Here is a 20375-nt window from a genome sequence, read left to right on the forward strand (position 1 = left end):
TCTGCCCAAAAACATTGCTGATCCCTGTCTTAATAGTTACAATAGACAAAAGCTAAACTATCTATGTTGGTTGGTTGCGGGGTTAAAAGAGTCTGCTAGTAGAAACCTCTGAAGATCACTCGCCATTTCTCTTGGCCAAGAGTGCAGTGATGAAGATCATGTAATTATGGAAAATAATCTTGAACAGTTTAAAGGGGAAATGAATGAAAACATATGCATTTAAGCAGTCTACTCATTTTATAGGATGTCCTGCACGATGCCTTAGTGTTGGTTGGTCCAGAGACCATAATATAATAAAGATGGTTAATGATAATCTTCTAGCATGCATCCTGGGAGCCCAGAATACCCTCCTTTTTCTTTTCTTTTCTTTTCCTACCTGAAATTTAAGTTTGGAATTGTAAGCAAGTATTTCTCTACTAATAGAAAATTAGTAGTAGGCTCCTGGGCCCTGTTGGAGTTCTAATGTAGTAGTTGTGGTTAATGGAAGAGAAACATAAATGTGTAAAAGAAAGGTTAGAGAAATTATGAAATATTGGAAAAATAAAACAGCTAGCAGTGAGTTGTATTACCTACTCATACCATACTTCTCAGCATTTTATCACATAGAAAATTATTCATGAAAGGATACGTTAACCAATCTGTTTTACAAAACTGATAAAAATGCATATTAAACTACTAGTCAGGCCCTCCAGGAGAGAGATTCTTACAGGGATCACCCCTATGACTGACTTGCAGGGTACAAGCCACCAAATATCCAGGGAACTCATTTGTAGCCTTCAGAATACACAATCTTTTTTCCTGAGCCCTTAATGCATAATCATTCTTGACGCACTGACTGTTCTTGAGATTAAATCTACCAACGTTATAATTTAACGTTTTAAAAATGTATTACTTTGCTCCTTAACAATTGTGAAATAATAGTTATGTTTCAGTTATAATTGCTATAAATTTTTCTACATCATAATTGTGGCAATAGCTGCAGTTGGTCTCCTGTGTCTTTCAAAAGATGAACTGCAGCCTTTAATGCCTTGTTAAAATTTCTCAACATAATGGGACACTCAGCCTGATCCTGTCAACATCTTTGTTATGTGTGTAACCCGGATCAGCTGGGGCTGCCTTCTGTTTCTAACAAGGTGCACTGCTTGATTTGTCAGGCTTTGAGCCAAAGCTGTTCCCTCAGCTCTTGAATACGGGAATTTGCCACTAGTAATGGATTCTTTTCTAAACTCTGCTCTTGGGGTTAAAAATGTAGAAGGGACTGTCATACAAAGAACAGTATTACATTAATTCTTTTAAATGGACAAAATTCTTAAATCCTAATTTGCTAGTGATGTGTTTTTTAAGGACTTCTTACCATTTTACCTCTTGCTCAAAATTTGACATCACAATTCCTATGGAAGCATGAAATCATAAATTCAGGAACCTTAATTTCACTACAAGATTAAAGAAACTGGTGGAGTTTCTGCTTTCCCTCTTGCACTTCTGTAGATCAGCATAATTCATACCCCTGGATCAGAGTTCCTAGATGCCATATTCCAATAATGTCAACTCTTCTACTTAACCCAGATTAAATTTAGTCTTTTCCTCAAGGGCAAAGTACCTAATCTTTTTTTCCCAGTGGTAAAGTTATCTGTTTTCAATAAAGCAAGCCTGCATATTGGGGGAAAAAAAGACATGCACTTTTGTTGTCTGAAATTCGGGAGTTGGTCCATCTGTTTTTTCTCCACTTTTCAGACTTCTTCCTTCCCTTGGAGAAAGGGGTTGAGGTGGAAGAATCTGTGACAAATGTTAAAAAGAACTTGTATCCAAAGTAACTTTTCCAGTGAATGTGAGTTTTTTGTTCACCTTTCTGTCCAAGTTTATGCTGTATTAGCATAAACTTTTATACATTGAACTCATTTGAATACTTCTGTATGCATTTATTTCTAAATCTCATACAAGAAGTTCTCCCAGTTTTTGTGAATGCACAGCTATATAATTAAATTTGGTATTTTGATATACTAAGTAAAAACTGTTGTTGAAATAACCAAGTTTCAATCTGAACATGTGCAAAGAAGAGATTCTCTAGTTTTCATTGTAAAAGGTCATTGGTGTGCACTGTCTTGGTGTAATGGATCTGCTGATCCAAGGGCAAACTTAAACTTTCTTGGATAATTAAAAAATAAGTTGAAGTGTACTCATTAAGAGTATCAAAAGTCATATTCAGCATAAAGCATGAAGGATAATGAGTCTTACAGCTCCCTTTGCCTGTCTGCTGGAAGGGATACTGCTAGCAGTTAAAGAGGAGAGAAGAGAAGTAGATGTAGAAATGAAGAATTTAAAAGGGTAGAGAGAGATAAGCAGGCAACTCTTAAACTTTGAAAATCAAAAAAACTGACTTTAAAAATCACGAGAACTAACTGACATTCAGTTATCAACTGAGAGGATAAGCTGTTCTGCCAGTCTTTGGGTTACAGTTGTGTTACTAATCCCCCCCCCCTTTTTTCCTTTTGAGTAAATACACTTTTCATTTTTTTTTCCTAGTTACATAATTATCATTTTCCCACAATATTTTTGTAGTAATATCTTACTCTGGAGGTGACTTGAGAGTGTTAGATTACTTTCCCTATCAGCAAACAGAGGCCAGGGACCAATGTGCAAGATCTGAACTACCATAGGAGGATGGCAACTGAACACTTAAAGCAGGCGTGGGCAGTTACTTTGGGCAGGAGGGCTGCTTATCCAGTTTTGGCAGGTTGTCAAGAGCAGCATGGGTATCCCTGCCCCTTGATAGGTGCCCTGCCCCCTGGTTACCATCTTGGGGCCAGTGTCCTGGGGCCAGTACCGGTGCGGCCCAGAGCAGGCCCCAGGCTGGAAGGGGTCTGTGAAGCTGGGCTGGGCTGCACCAGCAGGGAGAGGGGGGAGCTGGCCGAGCTCCATAGAGCCCCTGCCAGCTGGGACCCTGCACTCCTGCCACCCTGCTCTAGGCCCTACTGGCACTGGCCCCAGGACACTGGTGTGGGCCCCGTGCTCCTGCTGGCTCCCCGCCCGCTCACACCCAGTGCTCCCCAGCCCCACAGTACAGGCAGGGGGCAGTGTACAGCCCCAACCTCCTGCTCGCCAGCAGGGAAGAAGCTGGTGCTGAGTGTGGGGAAAAGTGGCCCCTTGCCAGGCACTCACAGCCCGTGCCTGCTCCGGACAGCCCTGCACAGGTAGCCTCATGCAGGCTGCAAGTGGCAGCAGCGCAGGGCGCACTGGCCATGGGGCAGGCAAGGGGCCGCCTTTCTCCGCACTCAGCACCAGCTTGTAACCCACCCCACTGCCAGGCTGGCAGTGGGGTGGGTTACAAGCTGGTAGTGAGCAGGGGCTGGGGGGAAGCAGCTCCGCCCCATGCCCAGTGCCCCATGCTGCAGCCACTCGCAGCCTGCCTGGGGCTGCCTGTGCCTGCTCCATGCAGCCCCTCATGGGCTGTGAGCACCTGCAGCGCGGGGCGCTGGCCATGGGGCAGGTGCGGGGTTGCTTTTCTCCGCACAGGGAAGGAGCCCAGGGAAAAGCTGAGTGTGGAGGGGAAGCAGCCCTTCCCATGCCTGGTGCCACACACTACAGGCACTTGCAGCCTGCATGGGGCTGTCCAGAGCGGGCACAGGCAGCCCCATGTGGGCTGCAAGCAGCTGCGGGGCACCGGGCATGGGCAGGGGGGGTCAGTGTCCGCCCCCTGCGATCCTTCCCTGCCTGGGATCCTTCCCCCCCGCCCCCCAAACTTACCTGAGCTTCCTGCACTGGGTCAGCCACGTGCTCCCAACCCAGAAACCCCAGCTGGGGCTTCTGGCTGAGGCTGGGCGGGCCTGCTGTTGCTGGAACCTGCTGGGCTTCATTTTTGAGATGAAATGGGCAGAGAAATATTGATTTCCTAAGTTTTTTTTAGGGGCCCCATGGGCTGGATAGAATGGCCTCATGGCTGGATTCATCCCACGGGTCGTATTTTGCCCACCTCTGACTTAAAGTGTTTACTTTGCTGCACACAACACAAAGATTGGTGATGCAGACGTTCTTTGCTTAACTTAAATGTTCTCTGTAGAGCAAAGTTATTTAGCTTCAGTAATACTAAAGTACTTGTCTTGGCAGGAGCCAGGGGTCTGACCCTTGGCTGGGTGGCTAGGCTGACCAGGCACAATTTGCACCTGGCACTCACCATCTACAAGTATGTTTGGTCATAGTTAATGACTCCACCCTAAGATGGTACTGTCCCTGACGATTAAAATTGAGTTAATTTACTGCGCCCTAATATCGGTGCACATGTAGACGGTGATGCTTTGCTGCAAAGCTATTTAGTCAACTCCTCAAGTGACGTGCATGTGTAGATGCACCCAGCTTGCATGAGTGTGACTTTTTCCAAAGTACCTTGACAAGCATCAGTCTCTAGCCATTGATTTTTTTTTTTTTTTTAAACAAAGTACGGTGTCAAAAGGTCATCAGTGACTCCATCATTTTTAATACAGTAACTATCAACTGTATTTGTGCTAACGCACACTTGTACCTTTCCGTATTACATTTTACTTGGCTGTAGTTTAGGTCTTAGAATTTTCCATTGGAGAAGCTGCTTAACCAGAGTCTCTGAAAATGAAGAAGAAATGAGAGACAGATAATTGTTAGGATTCACTGAGAACTGCAAGTCAAGTTCCCAGATAACTTTGCAGCTTCTAAATCCCTCTGTCAAACATAGTTATTATCATTAAACGTTAGAGGGATACTGTTTTTGCTTTTAATATACACAGATTGGAACATTGGTGACATGAGCCAGGAAACATCATATGTGGAAGTCATACCCCCCCAGAACTGTCAATCACTCCATAATTCAGCTTCGTTCACTTATTAAATAGAGCAGGAGCAGCAGAAACGTACGTATTTAGTGAAGTACAACTTCTTAAAATGAAAGCACAAGACTAGTATGGAGTAGAAAAACCACGTGGTTTCTGGACTGCCGTGTGGTTGCAGCCAGCATAAATGAGGGGGAATGCTTCATCTGCATAGTTGAAAGTAAAATAGTACAGCTCTTTCATCAATGGTTATTTTATGAACAGACTGACATTGAAGAAATCCTCAACAAGCCCCACTTGTGTTTTTTTTTAAACTGGCACTTGCTGTTGCTTTCTTTCATTGTGCCATTGTGTTTTCCTAATTGGGCATGCACTGTTCTTTTATCTCATTTGTGGGACTTTGGACGTTCCATACTTGAAAAGAATCAAAAATATGTGATTCCTCTCGTGACTTTCCCTATTTAGCCAGTTGTCAGTGGGCTGGTGGCATCTTTTTGGTACCCCAGCCATGTTTGAAATGGACAGAAGTTCCTCTGGGCTGTTTTTGTAAATCTAGGCTCAGACTTCCAGGCAGGAGCTTGACATCCTCTTGCATTCCTACGACTTGGACAAACATGAATTTGGAGCATGTTGGTGTTGTGCAGATATGTGCCCCCTTCCCAAGCACTTCAAAATGGCTATGAAAGCATGTTGCAGTGGTGCTCTCTAGCCAAGGGACTGGAGAACATTAATTCCTTGCGTCTCAGCCTCTCATTTCTGGAGGTTTCCAGGGACAACCACATTCATAGGACATTGCTTGTTGATTGTCCTTCCTGCTCCCCTTCTCCTCTCCTCCCCCCCTTGGGTGGGTGGGGAGCAGAGCCCTGGGGTGCTGGAGGACTGAGCAAGCTCCCGTTGGCTGTGCTAGAGGGTACAGACTTCAGGAAGTTCTCCTTCACGCACAGATGTCTGCACCGTGGCCCTGCTCTCCACCACCAGTTCTGACGGAGACGGCCTTAGGACGGTAAATTAAGGAATCCAGGAAGATTCCTCTGACGTGGTATGTTCTGCTTCAGTTGCTGGTAGTGTTGAGGTTCCAGTAAATTGGAGGCCTCAGCTCCATGTATTTGTTCCCCCTTTGCCCCCACCTCCACGCACACATGCTACCAGCAGATCGTTTGGAAAATGTTGGAGCGGTTCGTTTGCTAAAGCAGTTTCAGGCTTAACAGCAACCCACATTCATCTTCTCTTGCTAGCTTTACTGTGCAAGGTTCCTCGTGGCTTCAAGACAGTGACCAGGTCAGAGGTGAAAAAAAGATACTTACATGTATCATTGGTAGAGCAGGCTACTTTTGCCCCAGATGTACCTGATAGGCAGCAGTTATAGACCCAGTTCCTATGTCAGTCTGAGTTTATCCCTCTTTACCAATCTTGGTAACTCTGGACAGTACTGACTTACCAAGTGCATTCATTCCAATGTGTTCTGGGTTTAAACAATTTGTAAGACTGGTAAGGCTCTCTCCCCCTCTGTTAATAGAAAGTCCAGACCTCTGTCTTCCTTGCCTGGGAACAGGTTTCCAGAAAACCTGAATGGAGGTGAACTGTTCTCAGTGGTGGCAAACGACAGAACAAGGAGCAGCGGTCTCAAGTTGCAAGAAGGGAAGTTTAGGTTAGATATTAGGAATAATTTTCTTACTAGAAGGGTAGTAAAATACTGGAACAGGTGGCCCAGAGATGTGATGTATGCTCCATCCTTGGTGGTTTTCAAGACCTGGCTAGACAAAGCTTTGGCTGGGATGATCTAGTTGGGCTGGTCCTGCTTTGAGCAGGGGGTTGGATTAGATGTGACCTCCTCAGGTCCCTTCCAACTGTAACTTTCTGTGATTAAAACCCAGTTAATGAGGCAGGGGGATTCAAAACCTTTATTCTTTGCACCTTAAGGTCTCGTAGCCTTCAGGATAGCAACAAATGGCAGACAGTATCATGTAAACCGGTAACGTTTCCCTTCTCGGAAGTCATTCAAACAGCCAAGAAGTTCTTCAGCTTCAATTTCATGATATAACAGGAAGATTTTACCAAGTGTTGCATCTGTTTAAGCTGAATCTGGTTATGCTTCTGATACAAGAGTGCACCACGATGTAATCTGTACTTCGTCCGTCTTGAGGAGGGCGTTCTTCGTATTTTAGATGACTTAAGCCGCAAATTCTGCCTGCACTTCTCAGTCAGAGCGGATCGCTGCTGATCTGAGCTCTCTTTTGTAGTCTTACAAACTAGCGTTTACATAATGAAGGCCTTTCCAACAGTGGGAGAGCAGGCTACATCCAAATTTCCTATTACCATCTGTTCAAACCTGTCATACTGAGCAGCTGCTGCTCATATCTGTAGAATTATCCAGGTGTTGGTAGTCAAGTATCAGAAGAGCTGTGTAATTAAATATCAAGCTTGTTTTCCTGCAGTCTCCTGTTTTGGACAAATGCCAATTTCATCTTGTATTTGAAGGGGAATTCCTTTGATCAAAGGATGGATTTGTGGTCATTTTTTGTGTTGTAGACCAATAGGATGTGGTAGGGATGGTTGGTGCTGTTAACTGGAACTATGGGGCAGGAGGGCTTTTGTCTGCTTCACCATGCATCTCAATGTTCAGATTTGGGACAGCGGAAGCCCAACACAAAGGCAGAGGTCTGTTTTGCTTCCTTCAGTGTCAAACCCTGCATGAGTTCAATGGGGTGCTGAGGAGCAACTCTAGAATTGAAGGGGAAATGAACACTTGTTTGTTCACAATAGAAGGCAAGATTAGGAATAAGCTGCCTCTTTCTGGTGAGGCTTAGTTACAGACTGTTATTTGACATTAGCTCCTCAGGTGCAGCCCACCCGCCTGTAAACCATCCTACTGAGCAGTTCCAACATAAATTGGACCTTAGCCACTTTAGCACCAGCGGCATGTTAGAATCACTGAGTCATAGGAAATGAGGGTGCCTGTACACGAGCAGGTAATTATCACGCTCCAGCAGACTCCAGCATCAGCATCCCCACACTTCAAAATGGTGTTGGGGGTGCTTTAGATAAAGCCTGTTCCCTGAGCTTTAAAGAAAGCGGCCCCAACACCATTTTAAAGTATGGCCATGCTGATGCACAAGGTGCTTTAATTAGAGGCACGTCAGGAGGTCATCCAGCCCTACCTCCTGCTTAAAGCAGGAGCATCCCCAGCTAGATCATCCCAGCCAAATCTTTGTCAAGCCGGACCTTAAAAACCTCCAAGGATGGAGAGTCCGCCACCTCTCTGGGTAACTGTTCTAGTGCTCTACTACCTTCCTAGTGAGAGAGTGTTTCCTCATATTGAACTTAACTTCCCTTGCTGCAACTTGAGCCCATTGCTCTTTGTGTCCCCTGCCACCACTGGGACCAGTCCAGCTCCACTGTTCTTTGACTAAGCAGTGATTAAGTGACCTACCCTAACAAACCAGGTCCACAAAGATAAATGCAGAATTAAATCATTAACATACTAAAATTCCAGCAATCCATACTCTGAAAACCTTAATATTTTTTAATATTCCCTGGGAGAGTTTGGACCAGGCCAAACCCCTTGGGAAAGAAGGGGCACTGCCAAATGTTGCGCTCTGGAAATGCATGAAACTCTTGAGAGTGGCTCTTACTCAACTCATCTATGTCATCTTATGAACAACCAAATCAAAAACAGCTGATAGATCTAAATAAAATTTGCACATATATCTGGTAATAACTAGTTCCATATCCAGGGAAACAGAAAACTGAAAGCCCTCTAGTGCACCCAGTATCACCTTTTTGGCTCCAGAAGTGTAATCCATACCTTGCTTGAATGCTCTAGTACTTATTTTTTAATCAGTGTTGGAAATGTTGCTGTCATCCATCACCATGCTTTCCATCTAACCCAGTGGTGCTCAGCTGTTTGGTGCAGCGGGCCAGATGATGGCCAGTCAGTGTGGGGCCGGTCAGTTAGCCAGATTGGGCCCCATCCTACCTCCCTCAACCCCACACCATCAAATCGTGGCCATACACTGCCTCTGTGCGTTGAACTAGGATATTGTGCAGCCCATGGGGCTCTCCACCAGCCTGGATATATGGCAGTAGGGAAATGCCAGTTGCCACCACTGCTACCTTGCTGCCAAATTTTTGAACTCTTGGCAAACCCTGTGGGCTGGATGACATAGCTCTACAGGCTGGGGGTTGAGCATGTGTACACTAACCCATTTATTTTAGGGGATATTTTTAGCATCTTTTTTGCTCTACCAACTGGAATAGGCCTTATTGTCAGATTACTGTCTGAGGAAAACCCGCTCTTGTGAAACCCACTTCTGCCTGCCTTTTGTTTCTCTTCCTTTTCCAGCCTTTCGCTGTTTCACAAAGATAAAGAAAGTAGGCTTTCTCTTATCCTTGTTACTTCCTGCCTTGTGCAAATCTTAATTCCATCAGATTAACAGCGGAGAGGGAAGTCAGTCATTGTTTCAAGCTGTTTTCAGATTCGGGTAGAAATCGCTACATCAGTTTACATTTGATAGATTCTCTTTGCAAGCCATGAAAGCAGGAAAGCTAAGGATTAACACAAGATGCATCCCGTAGGCTGCACCTAGTCTCTGGGGTATATGTTGTAGGTAAATTGAAGCTTACGGACTTCATAGTTCTCCCTGTCCGAGTCCGGAGTCCTCCTGTAGTTGTACTGCTTGTTTGCAGGAGGGTTTTGCCTGTTAGAGTTGTTACTTCCACAATTCATCACTCTCTTCCAAATGGGATTTACGCTTTTCTCACCCATAGATGGTATTTTTTAGTGTATTGATACCAGAAAAAACAATTCCTTGAGATTTCAGTGAATAAATACAGAACTGAAAGCCAAATTGAAAACAAACTGTACATGTTTTACCCCGTGAATCGATGTCAAGGTTTTGCTTATTAAAGCTCTTTGAGTCAAAATTGGCGACCTCATTTACCAAGGCCTTCATCCAAAGGGACAAGGGCATGATGGATTGTTGGATACGTGAATTATTTTGGGGAATACCATTGGGAGGAAAATCATAAATTAGGGACTAAAAATAAACAGGCGGATAACTGAACGGATTCTTTTTTAGATGTTAATAATTTAATTGATTATAAAATGTCTACCTCATACTATGGGTAAAAGCATCACTTTATCATTTTGGTGGTAGGGGGAGACTTAGTTGCTTACTGAATGAAATGCAGTTATTCCTCTCTTTAGTCTCGTTGCCTTCAAACTAAAGTGATTGGAATTCTGAATGCTGAAGTCATTTGACAAATCAGAGAGCTAGGTAGTGGGCTAGTCAGCTTGTGTTAATTTGGTTCCTGTTTTGATAATTGTAATAAAACACAAGCTGGTCTTGCTGAGACTATCCAGCTCTCTTGGTTATTAAAGGAAGTTATTCCAACTTCTTTTGCTTTGCTCTTTTCTTTTGTTCTTTTCAGACATGAGGGTAACGTATCTAAAGTGATTTGTTTTCTCCTGCTGCTTAAATAAACTGCTCTTATTTTTCATGTCTCTCTAAGTAGAGAATAGGAATAGCTTGCTAAACCTGCAGTCTCTGCTAGTACAGGTGTGCATTTCTAGACATCTTTGTGCTTCACAGATTCATAGATGTAGGGTCGGAAGGGACCTGAGCAGATCACCAAGTCCAACCCCCTTGCCTGGGCAGGAATGAATACTGGGCTCTTATGACCCCAGCTAGGTAGCTATCAAGCCTCTTTTTAAAGACCCCTGAGGCAGGAGCCAGCACTACTTCCCTTGAAAGTTTGGTTCCAGATCCTGGCCACCCTGACTTGGAAGTAGCGCTTCCTGATGTCTAGCCTGAACCTACTCTCAGTCAACTTGTGGCTGTTATTCCTTGTTACTCTGGGAGGTGCTCGGGGGAACAGGTTTTCACCCATTCCGCGCTGATTCCCCCTGGTGAGTTTATAGATGGCCACTAGATCCCCCCTCAGCCCTCTCTTGTGGGGGCTGAACAGGTTCAGGTCCTGTAGCCTCTCATAGGGCCTGCCCTGCTGTCCCTGGATCATGTGGGTGACCCTCCTCTGGACTCTCTCCATGTTGTCCACATCCCTCCTGAAGTGCGGCACCCAGAGCTGGACGCAGTACTCCAGCTGCGGCCTGACCAGTGCTGCATAGGGGGGGAGGATCACCTCCTTGGATCTGCTCGTGATGCATCTGTGGATACGTGACACGGTGCAGTTACCCTTGCTGACCGTGTCCTCACATTGGTGGCTCATGTTCATTTTAGAATGGATAACGATCCCAAGATCTCTTTCTGCTACTGTGCTTTCAAGAAAGGAGTTCCCCAGCCTATAAGTATGCAGCACCCTGCACTTGTCAGTAGTGAATCCCACCCTATTCTCATTTGCCCACCCCTGTAACATGTCCAGGTCCAGTTGTATCCTGTCCCTCCCTTCTAGCACACCCACCTCACACCAAATCTTGGTGCCATCAGCAAATTTGAACAAGGTGCTTTTTATCCCCTTGTCCAAGTCACTAGTAAAGAAATTAAACAGTATGGCCTGAGGACTGAGCCCTGGGGAACTCCGCTGCCCACATCCCTCCAGGTCAAATAATCTTCAGTAATACTGTGCTGAAAATTGGTAGCCATGCTGTCTGTTTTCTCAAATTCTATCACTTTTGGAAATCTATCTTTAAAATCTACCAGTAAATCCTCTGAGTCATTTCTGTCAGCTCAGGAAGCTGAAGGAGATAGCAGATATTCCTGCTCTTCTAACTATTTTCTGGCACATGGGCCTCCCTTATGGCTACAAGCAGGCCCTCGTGGCATTGCCAGCCTGTTGGTTGCCAGGACTTCTCAATCTGTTTTCAAAGTAATTCTTAACCTCACTAATGGGAGACAAGGTTCTTTGGTAAATGCAGTATCATTTATTAGCCCAACTTGGTCTAAGAAATGGTATCGCGTTTACCCAAAGAACCTTGTCTGCTTATGTCCTTAGACCAACGCGGCTACAATCTGCACCCCTGCAACATGGAAGGTAACTTCACTCATGTAGTGCATAATAGCTAGAGTAGCCGGATGGGACCTCTGGCTGTGCTGTGCTAGTTTCCAGCTGGTTGGACAGCCTTCTCAGCATGAGCCCTTTCTCCAAAGGAAATGCTGTGTACGCCTGTAGAATCTCTGTGGGTGGCATGAGGGAGGAGAAAACGCACAGATTTTCCAGCCCTGTTGTTTTGTGATTGTGCATACATGATCTGAACAGTGGAGTGGTTAGAACAGCAGCTTTCAACTTTTTGAGGCACCTTTCCATAACTTTCTAAATTAAGCAGCACCCTCTGTGGATGTCGGTAGATGCTCCTTTTCCCCGTGCAAGGGAGATGTACCTTCAGAGGACCACACTTCAGAGTCCTGTTGCTCCCCAGTTGAAAAGCACTTGCTTAGCGTTTGAGCGTATCTAAAAAAGTGACTCCTAGGTCACCCCATCAACTCTTACCCCTTTGTGATTTAGCACCCTTTTATCTTCATATGGTTCCTGGTTTTGCTGGGGTCTTAATCCATAACACAGCAGACTTCTTAAATGGATATTGAGCACCTTAGATGGATATTCGTTCCTGGAATGGAAAGAAAAAAATAGGATTTAATCTGTTATTTCATACCTTGGTGTGACATTTTTAAAGGAACCTTGCTACAGCATGGTGGGAAGAAATGAGACGAGGAGGGAAGGAAGCCAGCCTTTGGAGGCATTTATATTAAATAAGTACATGGTCCACACAGCAGCAGATGACTAGCTGGGTGGCATTATGGGTCAGGTAGATAAAGAGAAATCTGCTAGATGAAGCATCTCATGTACTTTACAGCTAAAGCAGGAGCTCAGCATGGCAAACAAACCTGCCTGTTGATGAATAGTGATGCCATTAAAAGATGGGCTTATCAACAATTATACACTCAGCAAATGATGTTAGTAAGCAGTAACCTGACTGTCTAGACCCTACACCAGCTCTGTCATCCCTTCCCACCTTATCATTGCAGTGGGCTGTCTGCCAAGGAAATCCAACAAAAGAGCAATAAAGAAATACAATGCAGCAGGCATGTGTTCACTTCCCCTTCCTCTTTATTCTTCTGCCAGTGTTTTTTATTTCCATTCTGTACTCCATTCTAACTTTCTCTTTCCTTGCTATGTAAATACTGTATCTTCCCCCATGTGCTGTTTTTTTCATTTCCACTCCTCTGTGCTTCCACAGTCTCTTTATTTTAACTGCTTCAGATCCTATCATGAGCAGATCCATTTTCTTGGTTTAGATGAAATATGGCTTAAACTAGAAAAACATACAGTTGAGGCTAAGCATTGGATTACTCCACAGAGATGACCAAGAGCAAAGGGCTGACCACATAAAAACTTTTTTTTGAATGAATACCTCTGACGTGGTACATGTGAACAGTCTGCAAATTTTTCTTAAATAAGCCACTTCTTGGAAACCTCTCAAAATAAACTAAAATATTCTAAGCTATTACTCTCAAATGATAGAAGAAAGATAAGAGGAGTAAATTGATTAACCAGACTCTGTTGCCTTTTGTAAGTCCTTTCTAATGGCAGGTTTGCAATATGCCAGGTCTTTTGTCAAGATTAAAAACACATTTTGAAATAACATTTAGAAAAGCATTAGTTTAATATTTAAAGTAATATTGAAGCAACTTCCAGCCCTCTCATAATTATACAGCTTAAATGAAATTTGGATTTCTGTCCTAAATATATTTGAATTTGCTGACAATCTGGCTCACTTTTATATTCCCAATATAGAATGTGTCCTTGAATATAGATCATCAATCACTGCAAGGATTCTGTATTCCTGAATTCACAAAGCTGGGTTACCCCCTTTCTTGTGAAAAGCCCACAAGAAGGGGGAGTTAGTAAGGAAAAATCCAGCAAGTTTCCCATTATGGATCTGGTTTGGTTGAAAGTTTGCTGGGCAGCCTTAGGTGGAGAGGAGAAAACAGTTGGACTGCCATAACCTCCAGATCCTCAAGAGCTAAGTGGGGCTTGCTTCTCCGTTACTCTTGTGCTCTTGTGTACAAGTGTACACTATACGTGTGCTTATGGTGTCCCCATCCTCAAATTTCCTGATGCTGGTGTATCAAAATATATTGAACAAAATAATGCATCCTGTCTAGGAGAGCTGGATGGAGCAGGGCATTTAACATTGTGATGATTTGCAAATAAATTGAACAAATCCTATATCCAACCTAAATGAATCAAATATGAGGAAATTATTACTGGGAAAGTGGTCGTGGCAGTGCAGCTTTTGGAGGGCGGGGGGACACAAAGTTGAAGGGAAAGGGACATTTGGAGGTGAAAGGAGTCACTTGTGTGCTGAACTTGAGTAGCCTACAGTGAACTACAAATGTTAACAATTCCTCCTTCTTTAGGCTTTCTTACTTAAAATTTCTTCAAAAAGTCTGGGATGGGATAAGTGGTCTCTCTCTTTCTGCATGTATCTAAAATCTTTTTAAAAAATTGTTATTCCAGAGAGGAAGATTCAGACAATGAGAAGGAGAAGAGAATCTGGTACTATAGCACAAAGATCCAGCTAGCAGAGTTAATTGAATGCTTAGATAAAGATTACTGGGAAGCTGATCTTTGCAAAACCCTGGAAGAAATGCGTGAGGAAGTTCATCGGCATATGGATATTACAGAAGATCTTACTAACAAAGCACGTGGTAACAACAAATCTTTCCTGGCTGCAGCAAATGGTAAGAATATCTCCTCTGCCCTTAGTGGGAATGAATATTAAATGTTGTTGTATGACTTGACTTTAAACTAGTGATCTGTTTCTGGTTTATAAGAAGTATGAGATGCATTATGCAAACGTGCTTCCTGCTTTGTCTATATAGGCTTGGTAAAGGTTGCATTTCCATTGCCTTTGATATAATGTGCCATTTAGGCATTTAAGACGGATACATTGGATAAAGGCAGTGTCTATTACCAAAAACTAAGTGGAGACAAGTCACTTATTATTATTATTGGTAATGTCCCAAAATGTAACTGTCCTTTTATGTTAACTCTGAAATTGATATTTTATAGAAAGGAAATAGAATTGACTGCAAATAATATCTGAATTGCCTACAAAACTTGTTTACTTTTAGTTACATTAAACTTCTGTTTGCATACTGTGTGATATATCCATATGTATGCAGTGGTCTTCCTAATTAGCAAGATTCCTGGCTTTCTCTGATTTAAAAAAAAAATCCTCAATTCTGGGTTTAAAAAAAAAAAAAGTAACCCCAAATCAACATTTTCCAGGATTGAAATGAAACACCACTAACAGGTAGGTAGGTAGATAGATAGGTAGTGTTGTTTCATTTTAATCATGGAAAAAATGTGGATTTGGGTAACTTTTTATGTAACTGAAATTTGAGGATTTTTTTACATCGGAGAAAACCAGGATCCCTGCTAATTACCAGGAAATGGGACAGTTTTCCTATCAACCATTAATAAAGATAAATATGACAGTCAGTGTAAGTTAACAGTGTTATTCAGCTTTGACATTTTTAATAATATTTCACTTCTCTGTAGATCTTTTTTGTTTAAAATTTGAAGTCTGAGCCTATTATTGCAGTTGCCCAGTGCTATCAGTGTTCTTCTTGGCTGCTGAGCTATAAATTAATGTTACTTGTCAGAATTTCTAACCAGCAGTTTGATATAAAGCAAATATTAAGTGCTACTGAATAAACTAATATCTTAAGTGTAATTAAATAATGTTGCTGCTAGTATTAAGTGAAAAAAATATGCTTTATGTGTGTGTTAAGAATGTGGATTAAGAGTAGAAATAAGCACAATACATTTTTTGTTCTGATGAGAGAGACCTAATTCTGTAAGTCAGTGTGACTTGGCACTTGGTACAATCTGACTTCTTTGGATTGCATTAATGAAGTACAAAATTTAGGAAACTTGTAAGCAGAGAAAACAAGTAGGGGAAATTCACCCCAAAAAGACATCTTGACTTGTATAGAAGCTATGTCTGGATCTGGCTTCGCACATGTGGCCTGGTGAAGCTCATGACTCGTATACTTAGTGTGTAGATTCCCCTTTCAGGTCACCTTGGTGAAGGAATTAATTCTACAGCACGTGCTTTTTTTTTTTTTTTCCTTTTTAACCTTTTATTCTTTCTAAGAGGCAAGACGCATCAAAGTCACTTCAGCCATACTAAATTGAATATTAGGGTTTTAGCTGAGTGTTTCAAACTATATATGTTGATGAAAGGCATTTCATTAGCTGAAGCATCTGATTTACTAACATTTTGAAGTCTAGAAAAATGTCATTGTATGTTGTAAGCAAAGCAGCTGCAAACAATGATCTGGGAATATGAGATCATAAAAATAAAAGAAATCCATACTTCACAATTCATATAAAATCATTGGTACTTTGCTGGAAGCCAAGGTGGGATTGGCGTAAGAATGAGAGGACACGTGGAAAAGGTCTTGGCTGGAGGAGAATGTCAGCAAAGGAAGTCTGAGCTGTAAGCGGTGGAGGGCATCTTTGAGTGCCCTTCACTGATAGCCGGGCTGTCTAACTCACTGTGCCGTGGCCCTGCGCTTACTCTCCACTCTCCCTGCTGTGCCACGCTGCACTGTCCTGCCCCTGGAGTGGGGGCAGCCAGCAAAAGCCAGAAGAGGGAGGGGAAGCCCAGACAGCCCCACTTTTATAATCAGTAAATATTTCAATGGCGAAGTGCTCGGAGAACTTTGTGACTACTGGCTGAGAAGCAAGAATTGCATCTTGTGTGAACTTTGATACTTTCCACATTTTTATTCTTCATGTAAATGAACTGAAAATCTGTTCATAAAAGACACTGAGAGAAACCTTCCTTGTGAATTTTTGGGGGTGGGGGTAGAAATGAACACATTGCTGATTCATCATAACTGGATTCTTCAGCTAAAAGCATTTGGTCAAAAATTTGTACGCCAGCTCAAGTTATTTATATTAGCACTGTAAGTAATGTAAAAATAGCCTGAAGAGGCCTCTTTGGAGGCAAATCTGATTCTGTAAATACGTGTCTCTGCTTTACATTCAAAATAAAACAATGAGTTAAATTATTGGAGAGAGAGTTGTTTTCTGTTTTAGCCAGCAGTTAAAAAAAATGCTGGTCTATTTCCAAGTTGCATGAAGATTTTTCAGTAATTTTTCTGAAAATTCTTGTGAACACCTAATTTTACCCCCCAAAAAGTGAGGATTTTTTAATACCAGTGCAGCTCCCCACCCCACAAAAATGAATTAAATTAATTTGTCTCGGAACAAAAGGGCTGAGTCAGCTCCTTTAACATCTGAACTTTGTTTCCACTGATGTCTGCATCAGACATCAAGCTTAAAATAGCCAAGGATTAAAATGGAAGTGGGTTTGGGTGTGTTTGGTGCACAACTACTTCATTCTAAGAAATCAAGAAGGGCCTTCAAAATGGCTGTGGTTTGAAAACAAAAAAATAAGGTGGGAAGCTAGATTTTAGTGTGTGTTTATTTCCAAGTGCCTAGCTTTTCTCCTTTAAATGAAGATGGCTTTGACATTTCATGACTTACCATTTTAAACTTATGGGTTTTGTGAAGGGTCTTTTGATACTTGTTGTCTGCATTTCAATTTTTATTACTCTAGATGAAATTTTAGATGCTCTGAGAATTAAAAGAGGAGAAATAGTGGAAGATAAAAATTCAGTAACTGATGAAATGGAGAAGGCCAAAAATGAGGCTGAAAACAGTGGCCCAACAGATCTGGAAAAAAGCAAGGAGGAATCTGCAGACCAACTACAGGACAAAACTGAGGAAACATCACCTGAACAAGATTCAGAAAAAGGAAAAGCAGAAGGTAAAGAATCCAGCATTGGTTTAGCAATTACATTTTCCTTTAAGAAAAGCAACATTTGATATGAATTTGTTATATTAATAATAAAAAAAAAAAATCCTTCTAAGAACACTTACCAGGATTTTCTTTTAATTACTCGTAAAAAGACTGCTATTTTGTGGCTTCATTATTACCTTTTTTCCTCACTGTACTTGTTCACTTTTCAGAGAATTAATACATTTCTTTACTGCTGTTTTACAAAATAGCCCAGTTTTAGCTCTGAGATGTCTGGAGCCCATATCCACCAGTATCAGAAGACTGACTTCTAACGCTACTTTTAATTAGAATTAGTAGGTTTTGGTCTGTTTGCATTCCTTGATCCCGAGAGACTGTTATCATTACGGTGGAGATGAACTAGCTATATTTTGACGTAACATGCTTCTTAGCATGGGTAAAGCCACATGATATTCTAAGCCAGTCTTTAGAATACTGTTACATTTTTGTTGTGCATTTTACTATAGAGCCAACAGTCGTTGGGGATAAAAGTATCTCTGTGACATCAAGCACTGATGGCAACACCACAAATCCTGCAGGAGAGACTAGTTCCTCTGAAGGGAAGAACACAGTGGGGTGTCAGTCAGAAACCTCTGATAGCAACAATGTGGCAGAGAAGAAGGTGGCATCAGAGCTCCCCCAGGATCTCTCAGGTACAGAGGGCACAACAGCAATGCCTCTGTAATTTGGGGAATCTTAATATTCCTTAAATTCTGGTTTGTCAACTAAAACCATTTACAGTGTATGTTCACTCATGCTGTTTGCTTGCAGTGCCATCCTTTACTGCTACGTTGTCATCTAACATTTCAAGGTTAATTTCCTTGCATTTAGTGCAGGGTATAGAGCCCCTTCCTGTCATTAGCATTTGCTTCCACATCTTCCAACAATTGTTATGGCTGAGCTTCTTTGTGTTCCTGTTTTCTGCATATTCTCTTCTAACATTTTTTCTTCACATGCAAACCATAGTGGTGTTTAACATCCAACAAAACCACATTTCAAGTTCTTGTTTGCGAATGGCCGTTAAATAACTAAACTTGTGTACTGTATAAACTACTAACAAGTGAGAAATCAGTGCTTGCGTTCATTTAAATGGGTTTATTAGATTGCCTGGAGAAAATTCTTGGGTGACCCCCAAAATCCATAAAATGCAACTTGATAATTTTTATATAGGATAGCGCTCATAGCTTTATATTTTAAGCTTTGCTTTATTCTATGACTTTTAGAGCAATAGCATATTCCAACTTTAATTTTAGAATGCACATTTGGTACATTGAATCCATATCTATATTTTGAAGTGTTAAACTTGTTTTAGATTTGGTGTCATAACCATATTACCATCAAAGAAGTTTATTTAAATTAGCCAATATTAAATGTAGAATTGCAGAAGTTGCATTTTTCACTTGTCAATATTACAGATAGACTACCGTAGTTTTAATAAAAAGCAGACCCAGTATCCTGAACTTGAATGTTGTTCTCAAACCATTGTAACTGGGAAAGGATTGCATTGTGCTTCAAAAGCAAAATGTCTTTGATGCACGCTATAATGCTTTTGGGTTGGTTATTTAATTTATTGTGTGATTTGCTATATTCAGGTCTTCTGTCCTAAATTACCATAGTCTCCTCCAGTTTTACTTGTTTATTTTAGCAGGTTGTTTGCTAGTTGTATTAGCAGTTTTGCATGCATCCCCAAGAGGGAAAATATGCTTATTCTTGGGACAAAAACATAAAGGTTTTTAGACCACCCATTTACAAGTCACGTATTGAATGCATTTTCACTTGAAAAGGAAATAAAGAATATTACAGAAAGTGATGGGGGAAGTGTAGAGGTTTAGAGTGACTCTGAAATATTTCTGCATTTACCTAGCTGTTTAAAAAATTCTTTTTTATACAGATGTGTCACTTTGGAATATGGGTTTCTCTTTATTCTGTTTAAGCAGGTGCCTCCAGCTCTCTCCTCATACTTTACTAGCTGACAGTCAGACGTGCTTCAGGGCTCTTCACTTAAGAGGGAAGGGCCCCGCTGAGCATATACGAAGCGGGCATTCATTCCCATGTGCGAGGAACTGGGACTGCCGTGCCAACCATATTCCTTCTGGTTGAATACCACTCTGGACCTTGGTTCCTCATTTGGGTGTATGTGGGGGGCCTCTTCTTTGTCTTCCCCAAACACCAGGTGGTCAGAGCTGCCATTAACTCTGAATTTCTGCCATTAACTGTCAAAAAATACCCTAACAATTGTTAAGGATAATGCATAGTGAGTCTCTCTCATGCCCATACCTAAACACCTTGGCTATGTAGAATTTGTATGAATGCTCTAAAGGAAATATTCTTTCAGTGTATATATGGATGGGCATTTTTATGTTGAAAATTTTCAGCTCATCCCATCAAAACATATATTCATCATCTTACCGTTTAATTCTAGATGATGAGGACCTGGCTGAGCAGTGGTAGCTAATTGTATCTAATTTAGAAATGGTGAATTTAAAATGTGGATTGAGAGCTTTACTTCATGAGGAACTGCCAGTTTAAAAAATAAAAACTTACTTATTTGCATTACTAATAGTAGCTCTGTTTATTAAAATTGAAGTGAAAAATATCAGTTTTCGATTTTGTTTTTTATTCCTCATTATGGATAATGCAAACAAACTAGTCATTTTTTTTCATTTCCAGGCACTAGCACAGTACTGATTTTTATTACGTGTTTTTTATATTATTCATGTTACTGTAATGGCTGGAAGCCCTAG

At 41.8% G+C, this 20375-nt stretch overlaps 1 protein-coding gene across 1 annotated transcript in view; it reads left to right on the top strand.

Annotated features, from left to right (window-relative positions):
- The window catches only part of BPTF (bromodomain PHD finger transcription factor), a gene marked incomplete at its 5' end in the record, with an annotated part of 82294 nt that overhangs the window by 17152 nt on the left and 44767 nt on the right, over positions 1-20375 (top strand). Inside the window, 3 exons of the mRNA XM_019542368.1 lie at positions 14274-14497; positions 17392-17601; positions 18099-18284. Of these exons, the coding sequence (XP_019397913.1) occupies positions 14274-14497; positions 17392-17601; positions 18099-18284 (620 nt within the window). The remainder of the gene's footprint in view (positions 1-14273; positions 14498-17391; positions 17602-18098; positions 18285-20375) is intronic.

This window comes from Crocodylus porosus, unplaced genomic scaffold (assembly GCF_001723895.1).
Source record: "Crocodylus porosus isolate Cpor-Errol unplaced genomic scaffold, CroPor_comp1, whole genome shotgun sequence".
Classification (NCBI taxonomy): Eukaryota; Metazoa; Chordata; order Crocodylia; family Crocodylidae; genus Crocodylus; species Crocodylus porosus.